This window comes from Loxodonta africana, chromosome Y (genome assembly GCF_030014295.1).
Source record: "Loxodonta africana isolate mLoxAfr1 chromosome Y, mLoxAfr1.hap2, whole genome shotgun sequence".
NCBI lineage: Eukaryota > Metazoa > Chordata > Mammalia > Proboscidea > Elephantidae > Loxodonta > Loxodonta africana.
Genome location: NC_087370.1, coordinates 19,387,397 through 19,407,500, shown reverse-complemented (window position 1 = coordinate 19,407,500; position 20,104 = coordinate 19,387,397). Strand labels below are relative to the sequence as shown.

At 44.0% G+C, this 20,104-nt stretch overlaps 1 protein-coding gene across 2 annotated transcripts in view; it reads right to left on the bottom strand.

Annotated features, from left to right (window-relative positions):
• Positions 1-20,104, bottom strand: part of LOC135228989 (pseudouridine-5'-phosphatase-like) — a 90,584-nt gene that overhangs the window by 14,983 nt on the left and 55,497 nt on the right. The window contains exons 3-4 of one of the 2 annotated variants that reach the window (XM_064278732.1): positions 15,819-16,048; positions 9,522-10,579 (exon numbers count right to left, since the gene is read on the bottom strand). In XM_064278732.1, the coding sequence (XP_064134802.1) occupies positions 10,535-10,579; positions 15,819-16,048 (275 nt within the window). In that variant the 3' untranslated portion in view covers positions 9,522-10,534. Of the gene's footprint in view, positions 1-9,521; positions 10,580-15,818; positions 16,049-20,104 lie in introns of those variants that run through there. The other variant, XM_064278731.1, reaches the window with a different exon arrangement.

Below are 20,104 nucleotides of genomic sequence, written 5' to 3'. Positions count from 1 at the left end.
GACATTAAGGAGGGAATAAGGAAATTCATAGAATGCAACGAGAATGAAAATACTTCCTATCAAAACCTCTGGGACACAGCAAAAGCAGTGCTCAGAGGCCAATTTATATCGATCAATGCACACATACAAAAAGAAGAAAGAGCCAAAAGCAGAGAACTGTCCCTACAACTTGAACAAATAGAAAGTGAGCAACAAAAGAACCCATCAGGCACCAGAAGAAAACAAATAATAAAAATTAGAGCTGAACTAAATGAATTAGAGAACAGAAACACAATTGAAAGAATTAACAAAACCAAAAGCTGGTTCTTTGAAAAAATTAACAAAATTGATAAACCATTGGCTAGACTGACTAAAGAAAAAGAGGAAAGGAAACAAATAACCCGAATAAGAAACGAGAAGGACCACATCACAACAGAACCAAATGAAATTAAAAGAATCATTTCAGATTACTACGAAAAATTGTACTCTAACAAATTTGAAAACCTAGAAGAAATGGATGAATTCTTGGAAAAACACTACCTACCTAAACTAACACATTCAGAAGTAGAACAACTAAATAGACCCATAACAAAAAAAGAGATTGAAATGGTAATCAAAAAACTTCCAACAAAAAAAAGCTCTGGCCCAGACGGCTTTACTGCAGAGTTCTACCAAACTTTCAGAGAAGAGTTAACACCACTACTACTGAAGGTATTTCAAAACATAGAAAATGACGGAATACTACCCAACTCATTCTATGAAGCCACCATCTCCCTGATACCAAAACCAGGTAAAGACATCACAAAAAAAGAAAATTATAGACCTATATCCCTCATGAACATAGATGCAAAAATCCTCAACAAAATTCTAGCCAATAGAATCCAACAACACATCAAAAAAATAATTCACCATGATCAAGTGGGATTTATACCAGGTATGCAAGGCTGGTTTAATATCAGAAAAATAATCCATCACATAAATAAAACAAAAGATAAAAACCACATGATCTTATCAATTGATGCAGAAAAGGCATTTGACAAAGTCCAACACCCATTTATGATAAAAACTCTTACCAAAATAGGAATTGAAGGAAAATTCCTCAACATAATAAAGGGCATCTATGCAAAGCCAACAGCCAATACCACTCTAAATGGAGAGAACCTGAAAGCATTCCCCTTGAGAACGGGAACCAGACAAGCATGCCCTTTATCACCGCTCTTATTCAACATCGTACTTGAAGTCCTAGCCAGGGCAATTAGGCTAGACAAAGAAATAAAGGGTATCCGGATTGGCAAGGAGGAAGTAAAGTTATCACTATTTGCAGATCACATGATCTTATACACAGAAAACCCTAAGGAATCCTCCAGAAAACTACTGAAACTAATAGAAGAGTTTGGCAGAGTCTCAGGTTATAAAATAAACATACAAAAATCAGTTCGATTCCTCTACATCAACAAAAAGAACATCGAAGAGGAAATAACCAAATCAATACCATTCACAGTAGCCCCCAAGAAGATAAAATACTTAGGAATAAATCTTACCAAGGATGTAAAAGACCTATACAGAGAAAACTACAAAGCTCTACTACAAGAAATTCAAAAGGACATACTTAAGTGGAAAAACATACCTTGCTCATGGATAGGAAGACTTAACATAGTAAAAATGTCTATTCTACCAAAAGCCATCTATACATATAACGCACTTCCAATCTAAATACCAATGTCATATTTTAAGGGGATAGAGAAACAAATCACCAATTTCATATGGAAGGGAAAGAAGCGCCGGATAAGCAAAGCATTACTGAAAAAGAAGAAGAAAGTGGGAGGCCTCACTCTACCTGATTTCAGAACCTATTATACAGCCACAGTAGTCAAAACAGCCTGGTACTGGTACAACAACAGGCACATAGACCAGTGGAACAGAATTGAGAACCCAGATATAAATCCATCCACGTATGAGCAGCTGATATTTGACAAAGGACCAGTGTCAGTTAATTGGGGAAAAGATAGTCTTTTTAACAAATGGTGCTGGCATAACTGGATATCCATTTGCAAAAGAATGAAACAGGACCCATACCTCACACCATGCACAAAAACTAACTCCAAGTGGATCAAAGACCTAAACATAAAGACTAAAACGATAAAGATCATGGAAGAAAAAATAGGGACAACCCTAGGAGCCCTAATACAGGGCATAAACAGAATACAAAACATTACCAAAAATGATGAAGAGAAACCCGATAACTGGGAACTCCTAAAAATCAAACACCTATGCTCATCTAAAGACTTCACCAAAACAGTAAAAAGACCACCTACAGACTGGGAAAGAATTTTCAGCTATGACATTTCAGACCAGCGCCTGATCTCTAAAATCTACATGATTCTGTCAAAACTCAACTACAAAAAGACAAACAACCCAATCAAGAAGTGGGCAAAGGATATGAACACACATTTCACTAAAGAAGATATTCAGGCAGGCAACAGATACATGAGAAAATGCTCTCGATCATTAGCCATTAGAGAAATGCAAATTAAAACCACGATGAGATTCCATCTCACACCAACTAGACTGGCATTAATCCAAAAAACACAAAATAATAAATGTTGGAGAGGCTGCGGAGAGATTGGAACTCTTACACACTGCTGGTGGGAATGTAAAACGGTACAACCACTTTGGAAATCTATCTGGCGTTATCTTAAACAGAGATAGAACTACCATACAACCCAGAAATCCCACTCCTCGGAATATACCCTAGAGATACAAGAGCCTTCACACAAACAGATATATGCACACCCATGTTTATTGCAGCTCTGTTTACAATAGCAAAAAGCTGGAAGCAACCAAAGTGTTCATCAACGGATGAATGGCTAAATAAATTGTGGTATATTCACACAATGGAATATTGCGCATCGATAAAGAACAGTGACGAATCTGTGAAACATTTCATAACATGGAGGAACCTGGAAGGCATTATGCTGAGCGAAATTAATCAGAGGCAAAAGGACAAATGTTGTATAAGACCACTATTATAAGATCTTGAGAAATAGTAAAAACTGAGAAGAACACATGCTGTTGTGGTTACGAAGGGGGGAGGGAGGGAGGGAGGGAGAGGGTTTCTTATTGATTAATCAGTAGATAAGAACTGCTTTGGGTGAAGGGAAAGACAACACTCAATACATGGAAGGTCAGCTCAACTGGACTGGACCAAAAGCAAAGAAGTTTCTGGGATAAAATGAATGCTTCAAAGGTTAGCGGAGCAGGGGCGGGGGTCTGGGGAACATGGTTTGAGGGGACTTCTAAGTCAATTTGCAAAATAATTCTATTACGAAAACATTCTGCATCCCACATTGAAATGTGGCGTCTGGGGTCTTAAATGCTAACAAGCAGCCATCTAAGATGCATCAATTGGTTTCAACCCACCTGGAGCAAAGGAAAATGAAGAACACCAAGGCCACACGACAACTAAGAGCCCAAGAGACAGAAAGGGCCACATGAACCAGAGACCTACATCATCCTGAGACCAGAAGAACTAGTTGGTGCCCGGCCACAATCGATGGCTGCCCTGACAGGGAGCACAGCAGAGGACCCCTGAGGGAGCAGGAGATCAGTGGGATACAGACCCCAAATTCTCATAAAAAGACCCGACTTAATGGTCTGACTGAGACTAGAGGAATCCCCGCGGTCATGATCGCCAAACCTTCTGTTGGCACAGGACAGGAACCATCCCCGAAGACAACTCATCAGACATGAAAGGGACTGAACAGTGGGTAGGAGAGAGATGCTGATGAAGAGTGAGCTAATTATATCAGGTGGACACTTGAGAGTGTGTTGGCAGCTCTTGGCTGGAGGGGGGATGGGAGGATAGAGAGAGAGGGAAGCTGGCAAAACTGTCACGAAAGGAGAGACTGAAAGGGCTGACTCAAGAGGGGGAGAGCAAGTGGGAGTAGGGAGTGAGATGTATGTAAACTTATATGTGACAGACTGATTGGATTTGTAAACGTTCACTTGAAGCTTAATAAAAGTTAATAAAAAAAAAAAAAAAAAGACCAGAGCGAGTGATAGCATTCTCAACTCTCAGGACCCTTAGATCATTGAAGGATACCTGGCCTGAGACCCCCAAGCCCCCTCAGAGATTTGCACCCTCTTGGGCACAGCTCAAGGTCTGGTGGTGCATTGGTTAAGCCCTTGGCTGGTAATCGGAAGGCTGGCAGACTGAACCCACCAGCCTCTCTGCTGGAAAAATATGTGGCAATCTATTCTTGTAAAGACTGACAGCCTTGGAAAATTTATGGAGCCCAGGTGGCAGAGTGGTTGAAGAGCTTGGCTGCTAACCAAAATGTCGGCAGTTCGAATCCACTAGCCGCTCCTTGGAAACCCTACGGGGCAGTTCTATTCTGTCTTATCAGGTTGCTATTGAGTTGGAATTGACTTGACAGCAACAGGTTTGCTTTTGGTTTGGGCATAGCTTAGACCAGCTATTGCCAAGCCTGGGCTTAAATTGGGGTCGCCAATCGTCCAGATGGCGGGGCCTGGACATGGGGCTTCAATGCTAAGAGATGGTATTCCTGGCCGAACCGGGGCAATGGGGTCACCCAGCTTGAACACACAAAGTGTCCTGGTGGACACGTTCTATTCCGGACATTCTCTAAAAACTGGAAAATCAATCTTGAATTGCTCGGCTTCACCCTTGGAAACGGTTTGGGACTATGAATCCAGGACTTGTTTAATCCAATATCGGACTCTTCCAGTGTCTTACCACTCCCCCCCCCCGCCCCCGCTCCATTACAATGCCCCCTAAGGAGCCCTTTGAAACATGTCTTTTTCCTTAACAGATTCCCCTAATGAAATGTTAGTAAGAGATGTCCTGTATATATAGTTTATGTACTGTGTGTGTGCCTGTATGTTTTATACATAAAAAAGTCAGCTATTTTTCACCTCCCAACATGCCACGTTTGCATCATGAGACAACACAACACGCACAGACTGTTCTATTCGATTTCCTTCAATGCAGCAGTTTTGGGAGGAGCTACTAAAAAAAAAAAAATTTTTTTTTTTTTTTTTTTACTAACAGGTGTGCTGAAGGAACTGGAGGAAGTAAACAGGGCCCCGCTGACCAAGAGGCAAGAGTCCCCTAGAGGAGGGAGTAGCTGACGATTTTGGAGGGGGCCATTCTCATTACAGAGAATACCCGCCCCTCGGTGGCCGGAAGACCTGCCACGTAGAATCTTCAACCTCCCAGTGGTAAGACACACAACTCCACAGCTGTGGACTTCAGGGAGTCCTTCGATGGCACGGGTGACTTTACACACCTGCGGCTGGGTGATACCTTAGAAGCATTCAAAAGGCCAAACCACTAATTTACAAAGAAACTCTTAATCGTTGCTTCAATGTCTATTCACTGCTCTATTAGGATGTCTACTTTAAGCAGAATCGTGAATGTCTAGTATGAACAGTTGGAGCCCTGGTGGTGCAGTGGTTAAGAGCTTGGCTGCTGACCAAAAGGTCCGCAGTTCAAATCCACCGGCCTCTCCTTGGAAACCCTATAGGGAAGTTCTACTCTGTCCTGTAGGATCGCTGAGTCGAGCCCTGGTGGCACAGTAGTTAAGAGATATGGCTGCTAACCAAAGGGGCTGGCAGTTCGAATCCATCAGCCCCTCCTTGGAAAACCCTGTGTGGCAGTTCTACTCTGTCCTCTAGGGTCACTATGAGTTGGAATCAACTCGATGGCAATGGGTTTGGTGTTTTTTTGGATTATGAGTCGGAATTGACTCGTGGCAACGGGTTTGTTGTTTTTTTTTAGTATGAGCGCTTGAGGGTAAGATTGTGCATTTGATTCTTTAGAAAGCCAAGCTACAACAGATCCTTTTAAATACCTGGGTTAGTTTTTGATTTCTCACTCTGGGATGGTGGCTTCGTGTACATCGTACCAGCACGTACAGGCACATGGTACATGCTGGTACGATGGCCTGGTGAGAACCACTGTTCTTTGGAATTGCTGATATGGGGCGATTTCACAAATCCTGTGTACAGATGTACCAAGCACTGAGAAAACCACCTGGCATTTATGCAACTAGAACAATATAAGACTAAATTATAAAAGAGCCCCTCAAGAAATGTGGCAAATCATGGCAACAAAAAGTGGCTCCTGGCACATTATTTCAGCATTTGATGATTTGTTTGATGTATGTGTCTGTGTGCATGGAGCTAAGTAACGAGAGACAGACAATTAACTGCTAGCACTCATACTGAAAAATATTGAACAAACACACCAGAAATAGATACGGTGTGTCGCTTTTGTTGGGTTCACTGTCTTTGTAATCGCAAACGAAAATGCCACGACTATCATTTTGTTTACTTCACTCTGTTTATCTCAAGAGGATGGAAAAAGATCAAGGGCGATTAGTAGCCATAGTTCATTTCAACATGAAGATGTACACCCGTTCAGTGATGTGGGAAGAAGGACGTGTAGGAGGCACTGAATTTGCTGTCTAAGAAAACCAAAGCTTTCTCAACTTTCCATTAGCTATAGTGGATACTAGGTAATTAACTTTTTAAATATTGCAGATATGGTATTGTTAGTCATCTAGTGCTGCTGTAACACAAATACCACGAGTGGATGGCTTTAACAAAGAGAAATTTATTTCCTCAAGGTAAAGTAGGCTAAAAGTCCAAATTCAAGGTGTCAGCTCCAGGGGAAGGCTTTCTCTCTCTGTCGGCTCTGGAGGAAGTTCTTTGCCCTCAATCTTCCCCGGTCGAGGAGCTTCTCAGGCGCAGGGACCCCAGGTCCAAAGGACACGCTTTGCTCCCAGAGCTGCTTTCTTGGTAGTATGAGGTCCCCCTGTCTCTCTGCTTGCTTCTCTTTCCTTTTACCTCTTGTAAGATAAAAGGTGGTGCAGGCCACACCCCAGGGAAACTCCCTTTACGTTGGATCAGGGAGGTGACCTGAGTAAGGGTGGTGTAATACAATCCCACCGTAATACTTTCAACATAAAATTCCAACCACAAAATGGAGGACAACCACACAATACTGGGAACATGGCCTAACCAAGTTGACACATGTTGTTGGGGGACATAATTCAATCTATGACACATTCCTAAACCTATGAATGGCTGCATAACCCATTCCTTAATGTTGCTGTTGTTAGGTGCTGTCCAGTCATTTCTAACTCATAGTGACCCTACGTACAACAGAATAAAACACTGCCTGGTCCTGTGCCATCCTCACAATCGTTGTTATGCTTGAACCCATTGTTACAGCCACTATGTTGACCCATTTCATTGAGGGTCTTCCTCTTTTTCATTGACCCTCTACTTTACCAAGCATGATGTCTTTCTCCAGGGACTGGTACTTCATGATAACATGTCCAAAGTACGTGAGACAAAGTCTCACCATACACACTTATGCGGAGCATTCTGGCTGTACTTCTTCTAAGACGGATTTGTTCACTTTTCTTGCAGTCTATTATTCTTTGTCAACACTATAATAAAAAACCCTTTGCCATCGAATCAATTCTGACTCATAGCGACCCTATAGGACAGAGTAGAACTGCCCCATAGAGTTTCCAAGGAGAGCCTGATGGATTTGAACTGCCGACCTTTTGGTTAGCAGCCATAGCTCTTAACCACTATGCCACCAGGGTTTCCAACACCATAATGGCATCTGCAAAAACTTACAAATGGCTGGATAGCTCACCCCATAACGATGACGATCATGTACTACGGTCTTTAGCTGAAGCATTTTTATAAGAGAAAAAACATTACGTATCGAAGATTTTTCACTATGCTGGCACCTATCTTGGTAGTTCTTCTCATGCTGAAGAGAAAGACTTTACAGACGGAAAAGCTCAGTGTATGGTTGTAAGATCACTAAGGGGGCAGGCACAAAGTTTAAGAAACCATCACACGTTGCACAACAAAATCTGAGAAATGAGAGACATTTTACAGTCCATGGTGGAGTTTCTGGCTGGTGCAAACAATTAACACACTCACTGTTAACCGAAAGGTTGGAGGTTTGAGTCCACCCAAAGGCAACTCGAAAGAGAAGCCTGGCGATCTACTTCTGAAAGACCACAGCCATTGAAAACCCTACAGAGCACAGCCCTGCCCTGATACACATAGGGTCTCCAGGAGTTGGAATCACTTTGATGGGAAATGGTTTTTACATTCTGTGGCTCTGGATGGAGCCATGGTGGCAAAGTGGTTAAGAGCTCGGTGGCTAACCAAAAGGTCTGCAGTTACTAGCCACTCCTTGGAAACCCTATGGGGCAGTACTACCCTGTGCTGCCGTAAGTCTGAATAGAATTGAGGGCAACGGTTTGGTTTTTTGGGTTTATGGCTCTGGATGGTGACATTTCCATTTGAGATCACAACCAGAAACAGTAGCTCCTTATATTATTTTTCAGATAAGGATATATTCAGACCTGCAGCATGGAGCTGGGAGAGAGGAAAGCAAGGGGAAACAACATTCAGCCCCTTGCTCCCATTCAGCATTCAATCAAGTGAAAGAAAGCGCTTCAGTCCGTGACTTTCTGAGGTCCTGAGACGGCCGTTGTTTGCCATGGGCGTTCCATGAGCCATTCTGGAAGGCTGGGCCACTGTCTGTAGAGAGACCTGGGTTCCGGGGACAGCACACGGAGGATGCTGTGAAGCCTCTTGAGTCACAGGCCCCCAAGAGTCCCCAGGCTGGCTCCAGACAATATCTGATGCCTTTATCTACAGTCATTTAGGTCAAACAGCAGTAGTCCGCATGATGCCCAGAGAAAGTCTTCTTTCTACAGAAATCCTATGTCCTTAGCCCTTGGTCAGAATCACTAGGTAAAGGAGCAGGGGAAGTCAAGAGAATTAGGATCAAAATGTATCCATTCAGCGAGCAATTTAATGTTTGGAGGATTTGGAGAAAACCAGTAGTACCTCAGAAGCACTGGTGTCACAGTGGTTAAGAGCTCAGCTGCTAACCAAAAGGTCAGCAGTTCAAATCCAGCAGCCACTCTTTAGAAACCCTATGTATGGAGCAGTTCTACTCTGTCCTATAGGGTCGCTATGAGTCAGAATCGACTCAATGGCACCAGGTTTTTGCTTTTGGGTTTTAGTAGTCCCTCAGGAATTCCTGGGTGGAGCAAATGGTTAAGGACTCAAGTACTGGCCAACAGGTTGGCAGTACAAACACACCCGCGGTGCACTGGAAGGCAGGCCTGGCAATCTGCTTCCAAAAGATCACAGCCTTGAAAACCTTACAGACCACAGCTCTACTCTGCACGCACAGGGTCGCCACGATTCACAACCAACTCAAGGGCACCTAACAAGAACAAAGCACTCCTTCCTCCATTTTTTTTTTTTTAAACAACATAAAGAGGCTGTTTTGCCATTTCAGATTTATTAGGAAAAAAAATGACACGCATGATCTTGTTTGTTTTAGAGGACGTCTTGCTGCAGAACCAGATACTGGAAGGAGCAGTGTTCTCTAGTGACCCTGCAACAAGGGCACCTTTCATCTTCCAAGGGCATCTTAGACAAGCATCCCCTCCCTCCCTCTCCCCCCACCCCAAAATAGCCTGCATCTTATCAAAGCATGCCTTGTGCCAGAGCCACCATTCCTACTGGACATTTGCTTCCAGGGCACATCAACGCAGGCTCCTAAACCTCTGGCCTGCGTCCCATCCAGGAGGCTGGGCCTTTCGCCCTGTCTGTTTTTGCTAAAACTAACCCCTGCGTAGCGGACCAGAGGGAAGCTCTCTTCTGCCCCCACACAGAGCCAGCAGGGCTTCCTGGGCCTCGGCGCACAGACTGCAACTCCAATGCACATCGTTGAGGGTGTGTGTCACATGTGAATGGAGAGCCTTACTAGGGTCTGCAGAGGGGCCCTGGTGGCACAACAGTTAAGGGATTGGCTAATGGAAGGTTGGTGGTTCAAGCCCACCCAGTGCTCTAAGGGAGAAAGACCTGGCGATCTGCTCCTGTAAAAATTACAGCCTAGGAAACTCCATGGAGCAGTTCTAGTCTGTCACATGGGGTCTCCATGAGTTGGAATCGACTCCATGGCACCCAACGACAACAACCAAGGCCTGCTACCCCATCATCAAAGGCATTTATACAAACACATTCCCGAAGACTCCCTAGAAAATTCTATGCACGTGAGAACAACCATTCACCTTTCTCTTGCTTATTTCTGTTCTCTACGCCAGCAGATTTCAGTGTGGTCTGTGGACCCTCGAGGGCCCCTAAGATACTTATAGGAGATACACAAGGTCAAATCTACACTCACAACTAAACTCAGGCATTATCTGCCATTTACCCTGAGTTGACATTTGCACTGATGGTGCAAAGGCAACGGCAGGAAAAGCAGCCGGTGCCTAACCGTGCACCGGGACAAGTGACACCAAACCTTACCAGGTGTCTTCCAGTTGACTCCGACTCATGACGCCCCCATGAATCAGATGAGGACTGTGCTCCACAGTTTTCAATGGCTGGTTTTTTGGAAGTAGATAGCCAGGCCTTTCTTCCAAGGTGCCTCTGGATGGACTGGAATCCCCAACCTCTCAGTTAAGAGCTGAGCATGTTAACCATTTGTCCCACCCAGGGGCTCCTTTATTTGCTCAGCGGCCTGAAAGTGAACAGGAAAGACAAATGTGTACATTTCAGTCTGACAGCGACTGCCAATGCGCCCTCTGACTTATGCTCCAGCCAATGGCATTGAGAGAGTCCCGGCAAACACACCAAATATGCAAATTTTAATCTTTGTCTTTATAGAGCTAATGGGTGGGAAAATAAGTCTTTGTACTCTGCATTTTCTTATTTGCGAGATACAGTACCTTTTCATATGGTTATTGGCGCTTTGTGAGTTACATATTCATGTTCTTGGGCCCCTTTTCTGATCTCTCCCTTTTTAATTTACAAAATCTCTTTGGATATTAGAAAAAGTAGTCCTTTGATCTGTGGTGGAGATTTTTTTCTCACTTTATGTAAATAAGTCTTTTGAGTCCGATTATTAATATTAGTTATATGGAAGTGTTTAGTGTTCCTCTAGTCCAATTTATAAATATATTCTTTTAATCTTTCGAGCTCTATATAATGCTAATAAATGCTGCCCTTACTTCACTTTGATATATTCGGCCATGATAAATACAAGCGATGCTTTGTCAATTTCAGTGTCGACGTATTGCCCATTTTGTTAACTTTATGCAAAGTATCCAATGCTTTTTGATGTTATTGTACCTGAATTTTTTACAATTCCTTTTTCCTACTATTTGTTGCTAGCATACTAAATTGCATTATACATTATATACACACACTGTACATGGTATATTGAAACGCAACTGATTTTTGAACACTGACCTGGTGCAGTGGTGATGTGTTATATGCTTAGTTGCTAACCAAAGGATGGAACCCATCGGCCACTCCTCTGGAGAAAGAAATGGCAGTTCACTTTTGTAAAGATCACAGCCTTCGAAAACCTATGGGGCAGTTCTACCCTGTCTGATAGCGTTGCGATGAGTTGGAATCGACTCGACGGGAACAGGTTTGGTTTATCATATCCTGCAATCCTGCTAAATGCACTTATTATACATTCTTTTGTGTTTGGCTTCTTTTGCTCAATAGTCTGCTTATGCGATTCATCTGTGTTGGCATATATAGCTGTTACAGTTTGCTCATTTTTTCACAGTGTTCTCTGCCGAAACTCTCAATCTTGCGTCTCATCTGTTGAGCCTAAAAAAAAAAAAACCCAACCCAGTGCCGTCAAGTCGATTCCGACTCATGGCAACCCTAGAGGACAGAGTAGAACTGCCCCGTACAGTTTCCAAGGAGCGCCTGGGGGATTCGAACTGCCGACCCTTTGGTTAGCAGCTGTAGCACTTAACCACAACGCCAACAGGGTTTCTCTGTGGAGCCTAACTGCTTTAAAGTCTGAGTCTGGTAACTCTGGCCTTCTCTGGGATCCAGTTCTGTTGTTCCTTTGTTGAACATGTTGCCCTCTCTCTCCTGAAAATTCAAACTTAACTGCTGTTGAGTCAGTTCCGACTCCTGGCGACACCACGTGTTACCGGGTAGAACTGCTCCGCTGAGTTTTCCCGGCTGGGATCTTTGGGGAAGCAGATCACCAGCCAGGACCTTCTTCTGTGGTGCTGCTGAGTGGGTCCGCACTGCGAATCTCTCGGCTAGCAGTCAAGTGCAAATCATTTGTGTCACTTAGGGGCTGTCTTCTCTCTTATATGGGCCGGGCGCCATTCTATTTCCTTCCTGTCAATTCTTACTTCTAGGTACGGCCCTTTGGTGTCTCAGCTCAAGGCCTGTGGGCTTGGCAGGGCCACCCCCGTGCTCCTCTTTGGCAGGCCCTAAACTCCGATTTGTATTCTTTTAGCCTCCCCCTGCCATCAGGTTGATTCTGACTCATAGTGGCCGTGTAGGCCAGAGCACAGCTGCCCCATCGGGTTTCTAAGGTGTAATCTTCATGGAAGCAGCCTGCCACATCTTTCTCCCAAGGAGCCGCTGGTGAGTTTGAACTGCTGACCTTTCGTTTAGCAGACGAGCACTTAACTTACCCCCAAATGTTTGCCAGCCACTTCGTCTGGAAAAAGCAGACTCCGGGGGAAAAGGGCCAAAAATGCGGACTTCCCTCATTTGGTTTTCCTTCTCTGGGAGCCTGCTCCTGCACCCAGTCCCTGCCTGTTAAGTAATCGGATCCCTTCAAAGATGTTTTCAATCTAGTGCCCAATGTTTTCATTGTTCTTAGAGGCAGAGTTAGTTCGGATGGCCTAGATAACCACCACAGCTCCCTAAGTCATTTTACCCTTTAACATGTGAACCCGTTGGAATTCATTTCAGCGTCAGAAGGGAGTTGGAGACCCAGGGTGTATACCCCCCTCCACTGGCGAGGCACAGATCTGGAGACTATTCACTGGAGGTGCCCACCTTTTCCTCAGCTATCTGGAATCCCCCTCTTGTCAGGGCATATGTCTCTAAGCATAATGGGGGGCCGAACCCATTGCTTATTCTCACTGTTCTGGCTTGGCTGTGTGCAAGGCAAACAGCCTGCACTCAGTATCATGTATGGACTTCTTGGTGAGCGACGAAAGAAAGGTACATCATGTCCAGGTTTCACTGAAGATTAGTCCAAATCACACACTTTAAAAATCAGTGCTACTAACTAAAGCCGATGCTATGAAACACGAGGCAGTGAAGAGCAGTAGTATTTATGTGTCAGATATTCTATGAATGATACCATCCCCCTCCTGTTACAGCAATGAAGAAACTCCCCGAATCTGTGAATCATCTATCCCCTACATGAAACTGGATGTCAAATACTTAGCAGAGTACTTAGCGCAAAGTCAATAAATATGAACCATGATGCCTAGTTAGAAGCCAAAATAAATTTTAAAAGTTGACACAACTCTAATTGCTACATGTAGGACCGACTAATCTGATGAAGTAGTTTCTAGGTGTCTGTCTGGATTCTACTTTTACTGGCTGGTTCTTTGAAACCTCAAGTTACCAAACGCCAGAAAAGGCTTCCTAAGTAAACTGCCCTTAGCAAAACAAACATGGCACAGTTAAATACCAGGAGTACACACAGAGGAGGCAGCATTTTTACCTGGTCAGGTCACCAACTTTGGTCTGTGTTTTAAGGAAGCTCGGGAACTATTAAGGTGACTAGGTGGAGGTCTAACTAAGGGTCCTGGTGGTACAGTGGTTAAAGCACTCGACTGCAAACTGAAAAGTCAACAGTTTGAACTCACCAGCTGCTCTGCAGGAGAAAGATACGGCGTTGTGCTTTCGTAAAGATTTACGGCCTTGGAAACCCTATGGGGTCGCTGTATCAGTGGAAGTAGAGGTCAAAGAATAAAAAAACAGCGTACGTTGGAGGATGCAATAAAGCGTAAATGTTCTTTAGTTTACAACGTTTAGGGACTTTTTAAAATGTATAGGAAGTACTATAACAGTATCCGAAACCCTGGTGGCGTAGAGGTTAAGAGCTATGGCTGCCAACCAAAAGGCCAGCAGATCAATTCCACCAGGTGCTCCTTGGAAACCGTGTCGCGCAGTTCCACTCTGTTCTATAGGGTCGCTGAGTCAGAACTGATTCAATGGCAATGGGGTTTTTTGGTTTTATGACAGCATCGGCGGGGTCCTGGTGACATGCTGGTTAAGAGTTCAGCTGCTTACCTAAAGGTCAGCAGTGCGAATCCACCAGCTGCCCCTTGGAAGCCCTGTAAGGCCCTATCAGTTGGAATCAACCCAACAACAACAGGTTTTGTAACAGCATCAGTATAAATATTCACCTGTCAAATTCTTTTGTGGGTAACTATTCCCAGAGACATAAGCTTTTTTTCACAATAAATATCAATCTTTCACTTGAGAAGAAAAAGGTGCCGATTAGATGAAGCCTTGTTGGCATTTTCCCTCATTATACAACAATCCTACCTCTAAAAGACAAAGAGAACCACAAAACGAGCAAGTAACACACTTGAAATAGACTTTAAGACTGATTTTATAGGTTTTTCATTGTAAACCTACTAACTGATGCTTGGCCAAGGGGTTACCCATCCATTTTTTTCTTGACTTAAAGTGTTGCCGAGTCAATTCCAACTCATGGCGCCCCCGCGTGTGTCAGAGTAGAACGTGCTCCATAGGGTTTTCAAGGCTGTGATCTTTCACAAGATCGCCAGGTCTTTCTTCCGAGGTGCCTCTGGGTGGACTCAAACCTCCAACCTTTTGGTTATTAGCTGAGTGCTTCACTGTTTGCACCACCCAGAGACTAGAACATAGCACTAATAAGAATTTCCTCCAGAGAATGTGCTAAGAAGGAATTCAAAACATAACCATGGCACACAACGACAAGCAGTTATGAAGGAAAAGAGATTTGCCGCTTTCTCTTGTATTTAATGAAGTTATTTCTTCACTGCTCTCGAGACAGCATGCAAAGGGCTCCATGCCCCTTTCTCCTACACGTCTCCCCACAGACCCCGAGGCTCAGCAACAGTACCCGTCGACATGGTATGGATCAGTGTGTACGCAAGGAACATGTGACTGAAAGTCTACTTCTTAAAAGTAATAAGGAAGCTGTAGGCCCAAATCACTGAAACTCTTCCTTCTCTCTCTGCAAAGTGGTGGATTAGGCACTGCTACGGACTGAATTGCATCCCCCCAAAGTGTCTGTTGTAAATCCAAACCCCTACACCTGTGGTTATAATCCTGTTTGGAAACGGGTTTTCATTGTTATGTTAATGTGGCGATACAAGTGTAGGGTGTGGCTTAAATCAATCCCTCTTGAGACATAAACAGAGCAGATTAAGCAAGCAAGCAAGCAGGCAGGCAAGCAAGCACAGACTGGGGAAGACAGACGCCAGGCCACATGAAGACCTCCAAGGAACCAAGAAACAGAAGGTGCAAAAGACAAGGACCTTCCCCAACAGCCAACAGAGACAGAGAGAGCCGTCACCTTCAATTCAGACTTCTGGCCTCCAAAACGGTGAGAAAGCAAATTTCCATTTGTGAAAGCCGCCCACTTGTGGTATTTCTGTTACAGCAGCACTAGACAACTAAGATACGTGGTGTTCTACAACACACATTCCTTTTTTAGATATGTTTGTGAGTTCCAGAAGGTTCCAGTTGAGACTCACCGACCTGCTCACTAGGCAGGTATACTCCTACAGACAAATCAGTGTCATCTTTTGGCACAACTCTCAACGAGGGGATCTTACTCCCCCACCTCCCGGCTCTAAGGGGCATCTCACAGGAGCCCTCGAGCCGTGCAAACAAAGAGTTCAGCTATCTACCTAATGCCACGTGGCTACGATTCCGAAGCACAGCCCAAGGTTGCCCTTTTCCATCAATACACAACTGACCTTGTTGGCAGGTGGAGCGGGCGAAAACCTCTTTGCGCATACCAGGAAGATGTCTGGGCTTGGCTTGCCGCTCCGCACTTCCGGGTCGTCCCCCAGCACGACGTGATGGAACAGGCTGAAGAACTGCTTGTGTCGGCTCGTCTTCTCTTCAAAGGACGCCACCCCCGAGCTGGTGGCAACGGCACAGGGGATGTTGTGTTTCCGCAGGTGCTGGATCAGTTTCTCAACACCTAGGGAAGAGGAGGAGGAGGAAGAGGCTTGGGTGAGGTGGGTGAGCACCTGGCGGCAAGGCCTTCTCAGGAACGGGGGTGTAACTGTGTGACGCAGCAGTCTTTTGCTAAGTCTTCCAAGGAGTCAGTTGATCTAAGGCAACTGTCTTAAGAGGGGTTATCAGCTTTGAAACATCCCTACACCAAAAGAAAAAAAATTTACAAAGCAATTCAGGGTTTAACGGTAACACTTCCCAAAGGAACAGAAGGTGGCTTTACTGGAAGGAAAGGCTGCCTTCTTGGCGGACTCTCTTGTTGACACGTGGAAAACAAGAAGCGAGGGGCACAGGGAGGGGGCCTCTACCTGGGAGCAGGCCACTGTGCTTGGGGAAGGCGGTGGTCCCACATCAGCACGGAAGGCTATCCAATCACTCCTCGGACGGCTCAGGAGAGGGAATCATGAAATGGCCCCACCAGAGGCTGGGCAGGAAAGCTGGAGGGACAGCTGAACACCACTTAACGAGGGATAAGAAAATATAATAAACCTTGCTTGACAGTGCTGAACAGCAACAGGAACAACCACCATGCACCATGTGAGAAGAACATTCCCACATTCTTATTAACTGTGAGGACTGACGACAGCAAACACACAGGTTAGTGTGGTTATTCGTCGAGCCGATTAAGAAGGCTGGTATCTGAAAAGTGCCAGCAATAACAGGCACACTTTCCACCTTTAACTTAGATTGAGTAGGACGCCAAACCGAACCAGTTGCACTGAAGTCGATTCTGAATCGTGGCGACCCTATGTGTCAGAAACAGTGCTTCATCAGGTTTTCAATGGCTGAGTTTTTTTTGAAGTAGATTGCCAGGCCTTTCTCTTGAAGCACCTCCAGGTAGACTTGAAAAGGAGCCCTGGTGGTACAGTGGTTAAGCACTTGGCTGCTAATCGAAAGGTTGGCAGTTCAGACCCACCAGCTACTCTGCAGGACAAAGATGTGGCAGTCTGCTTCCATAAAGATACACAGCCTTAGAAACGCTATGGGGCAGTTCTACTCTGTCCTATATAGGGTCATCATGAGTTGGAATTAACCCGACGGCAACGGGTTTCTGGGTGGACTCAATCCTCCAAGTTTTCCATTAGCAGCGGAGGTACTGGTCCACCACTCAGGGACTCTGATTAGTAAAACAGTAACATCTAAATCCACATAAATTGCTGTGGTGGTATTTTATATAATGATCATTCTTGTTTTAAAAATTAAATGACATAATGTCCCTACTTTGTCAAGAACAAAAAAAAAAATCGACACAGTCATTTTCTCAATACCTAAAACCATTTGGCAAGGCAACAGATACTGTTTGAGTGCTTGACAACTTAGAGAAATAACCCCAACAGAGCCTGAAAGCAAGGCGTGGTCAGATCTTAACTCTGTACGGGGAAAAAGTCAACCCTCTTTGGAGAATGAAGCGTGATCTAGCTAGCACTCCACGGTGTAAAATTCACAATGTCTGACATCCAATCAAAAATGATCAGGCCTGCAAACAGGCAGACAAAAACAACCCATAACCGGAAGAAAACACATTCAGTAGAAATGGACAAGAAGTGACAGAGATGGCGGGATCGGCAGATAATTATCTTATGCCAGGTTTATAAATATTATATATGCCCAAAATAGCAAAATGAAATAAAACAACAAAAAGCAAGACCCACCTATATGTAATCTAGTTTAAACAGGTAACAAACAAAAGGGTGAGAAACTACAGACTATGCAACCACTATTCACAAGAGCTGGAGTAGCTGTATCAATAACAGATAACTAGACTTTAGAACAATGAATGACTACCATTAGGATAAACAGGGCTATTTTATGTGACAAATAAGTCGATTCATCTATAAGACATAGTAATCCTAAATGTGTACACATCAAAATACATAAAGCAAAAACCAATAGAACTGAACAGAGAAATAGACAAACTTAGATGGAGATTTCACAACTCCGCTTTCAGTAACTGACAGAGCAAGTAGACAGAAAATAAGACTACAGACAACGTCACAGACGCTGTTGACAACAAGACAGCTATTAGAACTAATGAGTGAATTCAGCAAGGTGGCAGGGAACAAGACTAACACACAAAAATCAGTCGGATTTCTATATGCCAGCATCGAGCCGGTGGAAAAGAAAATTAAGGAAACCTTACTATTTCAAATAGCAACTAAAAGCATAACGTACCCAGGAGTAAATTTAACCAGGAAGGTGAAAGGCTTGCGCTCAGAAAACTATAAAACATTACTAAAAGAAATTAAAGAAGACCAAACAAATTGGAGCCCTGGTGGTGAAGTGGTTAAGAGCTCAGCTGCTAACCAAAAGGGTTGCAGTTCAGATCCACCAGCTGCTCCCTGGAAACCCTATGGGGCAGTTCTACTCTGTCCTACAGGGTTGCTATGAGTCAGAATCGACAGTTTTTTTTTTTTTTTAAACAAACAGAAGGACATTCCATGTTTATGTACTATAAGGCTTAATATAGTTAAGATGTCGATACTACCCAAAGCAATCTATAAATTCAATATAATCCCCATCAAAATTCCAATAGTCTTATTTACAGAAATAGAAAAGCCAACATTCAAACATTTCTATGGAAAGGCAAGGAACCCCAAAATGCTAAGGCAGTCTTAAAGAAGAATAAAATAGAAGGACTCACACTTCCTGATTTCAAAACATATGATAAAGTCACACTAATTAAAACAGCCTGGTACTGGTATAATAACAGACATATTGACCAGTGGAATAGAATTGAGAGTTCCGAAATAAATCCATACATCTATGGTCAACTGATTTTTGACAAGGATGCTGTCTTAGTTATCTCGTGCTGTTATAACAGAAATTCCACAAGTGGGTGGTTCTCCCTACCAGTACTTTATTTTCTCATAGTTTAGGAGGCTAAAGTCCAAATTTAGGGGAATAGTTCTAGATAAAACCTTCTCTCTCTGTAGGCTCTGGGGGAAGGTCCTTGTCTATTTCAGCTTCTGCTCCTTGGCTCCTCGGTGGTCTTCATGTGGCTTAGCATCCATCTTCCCCCATCTTTGCTTGCTTACTGTTTATTTCATCTCTTTTAGATCTCAAAAGACACTGGCTAAAGACACACCCTACACTAATGCTGCCTTATTAATGTAACAGACAACCCATTCCCAAATGGGGTGATAACTACAGGTGTAAGATTCACAACACACATTTGGAGAGAACACAATTCAATCCATACAGACGCTAAGTCCATTCAGTGGGCGAGGAGCAGACTCTTCAGAAAATGGTGCTAGGAAAATGGGATTTCCACATGCAGAAGGAGGAATCAGGATACATACCTCACACCACGCACAACACCAGTTCCAAACGTATCAAGGACCTAAATGTGAAAACTAAAACCACAACAGAATGGAACACTGCCCAGTCCTACACCATCTTCACAAACACTGGTTCGCTCCAGCCCACTGTTGCGGCCGCTGTGTACCTGGAGTGTCTTCCAACCTAGGGAGCTCATTTTCCAGTACTGTATTGGTCAGTGTTCTATTGTGATCCATAGGATTTTCACTGGCTGATCTTCAGAAGTAGATGGCCAGGCCTTTCTTCCTAGTCTTAGTCTGGAAGCTCCACTGAAACCTGCCCACCATGGGTGACCCTGCTGGTATTTGAAATACCGGTGGCGTAGCTTCCAGCATCACAGCAACACGGTATCGCAGCGCAGTATGGCAATCTGACAGAAGGATGGCGGTATGATATATTAAAGTTGTTTAATTCTTATTCCATGATAGGATCCCATTTTGCAGACAGTCCTAATGTCTTGTATTAGCTTTAGGCTGGTGCTGAGAACACTGAGCTTCTTCGTATATTAGTACTGAGGGTCTTCTGAGTACAGACAAGCAATTTGACAAAAGAACAGACTGCACGTGGAATGGCTAGAAAAGGACAGAAGCCCTCTGTGGAAACCAGTGATGTCTGAGAAAGCCACATCCTCCCAGGAGAATGGGGACTTCTGTGCGACCAACACACACCAAGGAAACCGTGGTGACATAGTAGTTGAGAGCTA